This window comes from Lactuca saligna, chromosome 7 (genome assembly GCF_052625555.1).
Source record: "Lactuca saligna cultivar CGN05327 chromosome 7, ASM5262555v1, whole genome shotgun sequence".
Lineage (NCBI taxonomy): Eukaryota > Viridiplantae > Streptophyta > Magnoliopsida > Asterales > Asteraceae > Lactuca > Lactuca saligna.
This window is the reverse complement of record NC_136423.1, coordinates 78,131,528-78,137,270: the sequence shown is the minus strand read 5'-3', so window position 1 is coordinate 78,137,270 and position 5,743 is coordinate 78,131,528. Positions and strand designations below refer to the sequence as shown.

The following is a 5,743-nucleotide window of genomic DNA, read 5'->3' as shown; positions in this document are numbered from 1 at the left end:
CTTTTTCATTCTAATCAAAGAACACACAAAGGAGTTAAGTTGTTCTTTATGTCACTTCAGACATATCTATTAATGATTTTCCGTTTCTATTACTTTCTCAGTTGTAAATCATTTTCTATTCCAATTTCTGTATGGCATAATAGACTTGGGCATATTCTTATGTACAAGTTGAAAATTGGCTTATGTGATAAAGACAATGATGACTTAATAAATCTTGTGATGTGTGTTCTAAAGCTAGAAAACATAAGCTTCCTTTTTGACATAGTTCTATTCAAACCTCATCTCCTGTCACTTCAATTCACATTGATAAATTGGGTCCTTATCAAACCAAAATATATAACAATCAATCTTATTTTATAACAATTGTTGATGATTATAAACTTTACAATATGGAAACTAAAAGCATTATGATCTCAAGTGATGAAAATGTTTTTCATATCAAATCCAAGCTTCAATTTCAACACCTTTATTTCCAAATGACAAAAATACCCTTTCTGATGAAGAACCTTCAAGATCAAACGCACAATCCGATATTCCATTTGACAACCCTTCTCAACAACATATATCTCCTCAATAGTCTCCTCTACAACCACCATTAAGAAGAAGCACCAGAATTCATTCAACTCCTTCTTACTTACAAGATTATATTTGCACAAACGCTTCTTGTGAATAGACACCAGATTCATGCCTTTCATTCGCATCATGTATGCACACTATGACTAAAACTATCTTCCCCAAAATCAAGGATCTTTTGGTCTTTCCTTTCACCTTCATCGGCATCTTCACGCTTCTAATTCTAATCGACGTCAAAAGAACTGTCCTTTTTAATACTATCTTCATTTCCCTGAAGATTCTTCCTACTTTAATCGCAATTATACTACAAGAACCTTGGCATCAGTGGAAGGCAATTAATTGTACATACAGTCATAAGGCTTCTAGACATCATCATCAACATGAACAACATGAGATTTTAACTTGGAATCCATTTCTGGGTTTAGTTAATTCTTGTTGCTTCCTAATGTGGGTAACAGAATCAAAAGACTATTTATAAAATTGAACCATCGATCTACCATTACAATACTTAGAAAACAAACTAACACAAAACGACCTAAGAAATTGAAATGAAAAACCAAGAACAGGTTGATTAAAGCAAACAGAGCAAAACAAACAAACCATTACAGATATGGAATAACCGGTTCTTCAAGATCAAACCCAAATTACCCATACGATTACACTAGGATCCTACCTATTGACAGAATCCAGATTATTTATAGAATTTCACCATTTACCGACATACCAGCAATCCGATTCGGTTCTTCAAGCAACGTTAACCTGGATCGTCTTCGGCTTTTTCGGCTCCGGCGGCGGTAGTTTCTCCACCGTGACGGTAAGCACCCCATCTTGACAAATCGCAGATATCTTATCCGTATTAGCATTTTCCGGCAACGCAAACTTCCTCATAAACTTACCGATCCTCCTCTCCATTCTGACGTACTTAACTCCTTCCTTTTCTTCCTGATCATGTTCCCTTTTCCTCTCTCCACTTATCACCAGCACGTTGTCTTCCTCCACCTGGACCTTGATATCTCCGGACTTCAAACCCGGCATGTCGACGATGAAGACGTAAGAGTTGGGATACTCCTTCACATCCGCCGGAGTTGCAGCCATTGCTCTGGCGTCACGTACGTAAGCGCGAGTAGGGCCGGCATTGCTTGATTTGCTGTTGGTGTTGTTGTCTTCGTTGGCGTCGAGGATGTGATGGAGGTGGCGAAAAAACGGCGTGTCGAAACCCATCAGGCTGATATCCATTTTGATCTCTGTTGATGATCTGATTCGAATATCCTAGCGCGATTGAACAATACAAGTATGAATCGAGAACTTCTGTTACTGAGGAATGACGAAGAGAGCATTTCGATAGAGGATTTATACGGTAGAGAAGAACGTGGAGAGGTGGAAGAGGAAGATAGGTCTGGAAAGAACGGGGAAGAGAAAAGGAAACTAGGAGCATCTAGTAGCTTCTTTTCGCATCCGGAAGACATGGGCCATCTCTTAAAGGGAAAATGACTTAGAAGGTAAGTAACTATTTCGATTGTCCACATATAGGTAATATTCTTTTTTTTGTTCTTATTAATGGAACAAACTTGTTAGTTTTGTTCATATTAAGGTAATATAACCGGCTATTACCTGTTTTTGCTTATGTGGCAGCCATCTGGCACATGAGTTGAATACGTTGCACCTACATGGCTTTGTGCTTATATCATCTTCGTTTACAGTATTAGAAGTCATTCAATTACACCCGATTTTGAACCCTAGATCTACGATGGCTTCTTCTTCCTCATCTTATTCTTCAAAACGACCAGATGATTTTCAAGCTGATCATCCATGTGATTGCAACTTACCATCTCGTGTGAAGACTTCAAGAACCCCTGACAATCCTGGAAGAAAATTTAGAGTTTGTCAAAACTCGATGGTAAGCTGAATACGTTCCAACTTTCTTCTTCTCCATCTTGTTGAATACCCTTTCTTCTTTTTCATCCTTTAACCTAACATTTTTTTAATTTTTCTTCAAGAATGGAAAAAGTCCAAGCTGTAAATTCTGGCAATGGCTGGATGAGGATGAAGGGAGGATAGATGGAAGAAAGCCTTACTGGAGGAAACCAGAAGAAAGCTGTAATTTAACCTTGAAAATTTGCACTTTGGAGAATGAAATCAGCATATGTAGAATGAAGATCGAAGAAGAAAAGAACACCAATTTTGTTAATAGACAGGAATTGGACAAAGTCAAGTGGGAGTTGTTTACTCACAAATTGGCACTGATTTTGTTATTTGTATTGTATGTGAAAATGTGGATTTCATTGTAGTTCATGATGTATTAGGGTTAATGATGTAGTTTATGATTAAAACATGACTGGTATTAAAATGATGTACTTTATGTATGTTATGAATGGATGTTTTTGTTACATGTTTTTGCTTCTGAAGTTTTTGTTACATGTTTAGAATGAAAAGTAATTAAACACTGGAATGGAATGAAAAGTAATTAAACACTGGAATGGTATACATTGAAACATTGGAATGTAATATAATATAATCTAACATGGGAATGTAACATTGGATTCCAGGAAACATTGTTTACAAAACAGTGGAATTAAACACAGTTACAGATGCATTACTGCCAAAAGGTACACATATTACTAGACAAAAGATTCCCAGTCAATGATGCCAAAAAAACAACAAATTATCAAATTCTAATCCAATTCCATTGGTTTATCACAACTACTCCCCTCTTTTCCCTCCCACTTCTTTCTTATTTGGATTTTTGTGATTCTTTCTGAAGGTTTCCTTCTTTTCTTTCCCTGTAGAACCTGAAATGCTGGTACTTCCATCATATGCTCCTCTTCCACTGGATCTTGGACTGCAGCCTGTCCTTGGTCATCTTGTCCAACTGGATCTTGAATTACTTCAACTTCAACCTGTTCAACTTGATCTACATCTCCAGCCTGGTATTCACCTTCTTCAACTTCAACTTCAACAAGTGCTTCAACATGTTCTTCAAGTTCAACCTGTTCTTCAACCCCTCCAACTTCAACCTGTTCTTCAGCTTCAACCTCAAGTTGGTCTACATCTTCATATGTATGATTACCCTCTTCATAATCAACTTCATAAGACTCCACCTCACTATCAGGCTCCCTTTGAACTTCACTGTCACTATCACTTTCCAAATCAACTTCATAAGACTCCACCTCACTATCAGGCTCCCTTTGAACTTTACTATCACTATCACTTTCCAAATCAACTTCTTGATGCAATTCAACCTTCACTTTACCTGTTATGAAATAACTCAAATGTTAGAATTAGAAGTTGTTTTATTGTAATCAAAAGGTAAATGAGGAGAAATACCTTTTTTGTTGGCTTTTTTATTTTTTAACTTTGACTTTGGATTTGAGGATTCCCCAATTGGTTTTTGAGGACATTTTGCTTTATTATGCCCTGATTCTCTGCATATGCTGCATCTCATAACAATTCCCCTTTTTGAGACTGTATGCTTATTGCCCTTTAGTTCATTCTCAATCTGATCCCTTTTCCTTTTTGTTGATGGTCTTCCTGGCATTCTTCTCATTTTGGGAGGCAATGGCTTGATGTAATCCACATCAGGCCACATATCACTACCATTTAGTGGCTTAATGGTGTACAAGTAGGCATTACAAAACATTCTTGTGGTCAACCATGGTGATACATAGTCCTCTGGATCCCTATTGAGGTTTGAAATTGCAGCATATGCATGTACACAAGGGTAACCAGTTAATTGCCACCCTCTACATCCACATGTTTTCTTACCAAGGTCTACAGCATATGCATCTTGTAAAAGTCTCACTTCAAATTGTTGATAACCAGATGGTACAACTCTCCAAAATCTGTCCACATACACTTAAATGTAAGTATACACAATTGAATGTCAAACATACACTTAAAAGTCTCACTTCAAATTGTTGTAAGTATACACAATTGAATATTCAATCACTAACCTTTGAAGTGTCTGAATCTTGGACAATTTCAGTCTGATGGTAGGACATATGTTTAAGTCTCCCCAATAACTTCCCTTACTTTTTTGTATACACAGTCTCTCCATCACATAAATTCTAATTTCCTCTAACATAGTGATTAGAGGTCTCTTCCTGGCAGCTGCAATGATTGAGTTAAAACTCTCAGAAACACCATTTTCATATGCATCACATGCCCTATCAGTTTGAAAGAATGCTTTACTCCAAGTTTTAGGGTCCTTCTCCATTAGATGATCATATGCTAGTGGTTCTATCTTCTTGATTTCATTCATGTGTTGCTCAAATTTAGCCTGGGTAGTAGAAGCAGCAGCTCTCCAAAAAAGTGTACTGAACTGTTGACCCTTGAATTTTTTCATGAAATTAGCACATATGTGTCTTGCACATTGTCTATGCTCTGCTGCAGGTACCCTTTCCTTGACAGCCTCAAGTAATCCCTGTCAGCATTACAAACAAAACATAAACTTCATATAAATTAAGTATTAAATAAAGAGACCATATAAAATCATTACTTTATGCTGGTCTGATATTAATGTCAACCCATGTCCATTTCCCATTCCAATGTCATCAAGGAGAAGGTCAACAAACCACTTCCATGTTTCCTTACTCTCAACTGCAACCACAGCCCAAGCAAGAGGGTAGATATGGTTGTTTGCATCCCTGCCTACTGCAGCAAGCAACTGACCTCTGCAAACACCTTTTAAGAAGCAGCCATCTAGTCCAATTACCCTTCTACAACCTTTAATCCATCCATCCTTCACACCTTTTAAACATACATAGAACTTTGAGAAGTAAGTGGCTCCATCAGGCATGGCATCTACATCCATCTTCACTGTTGATCCAGGGTTAGTCCTCCTTAGCTCTTCTCCATAGCTCCAAGTTTTAGCATAGTGTTCCTTTAAAGTACCCTCTATCTCCTTAAATGCATACCTCCTTGCATTTCTGCACTGTCCCACACTTGCAATCAAATTAAATGTCTTGCTAACTTTAGCCTTCAATTTCCTCACACTCATTTTTGGTTTCTGGAGAATCTGATTCATGAAATGATTACCTATCCATTTATAGGTAACAATGGACCCAAACTTGAAGACTCTTGAGCAATTGTGGTTATCAATTAAAGATTTAATCTGGAATGACCTTTCATTGCTCATCCAGGTTGCCCACAACCTAAAGGGACAACCTTTATT

The 5,743-nt window shown here is 37.3% G+C and overlaps 1 protein-coding gene and 1 pseudogene across 1 annotated transcript; one reads left to right on the top strand and one right to left on the bottom strand.

Annotated features, from left to right (window-relative positions):
• Positions 1 to 1,122: 1,122 nt before the first annotated feature.
• LOC145005382 (17.9 kDa class II heat shock protein pseudogene) lies at positions 1,123 to 2,013 on the bottom strand (annotated as a pseudogene).
• Positions 2,014 to 2,209: 196 nt separating this feature from the next.
• Positions 2,210 to 2,922, top strand: LOC145003854 (uncharacterized). Its single transcript, XM_078962758.1, has 2 exons — positions 2,210 to 2,470; positions 2,571 to 2,922. Exons 1-2 carry the CDS (start codon positions 2,321 to 2,323, stop codon positions 2,859 to 2,861), a joined length of 441 nt encoding a protein of 146 aa, XP_078818884.1. The 5' UTR covers positions 2,210 to 2,320; the 3' UTR covers positions 2,862 to 2,922.
• The last annotated feature ends 2,821 nt before the right edge of the window (positions 2,923 to 5,743 follow it).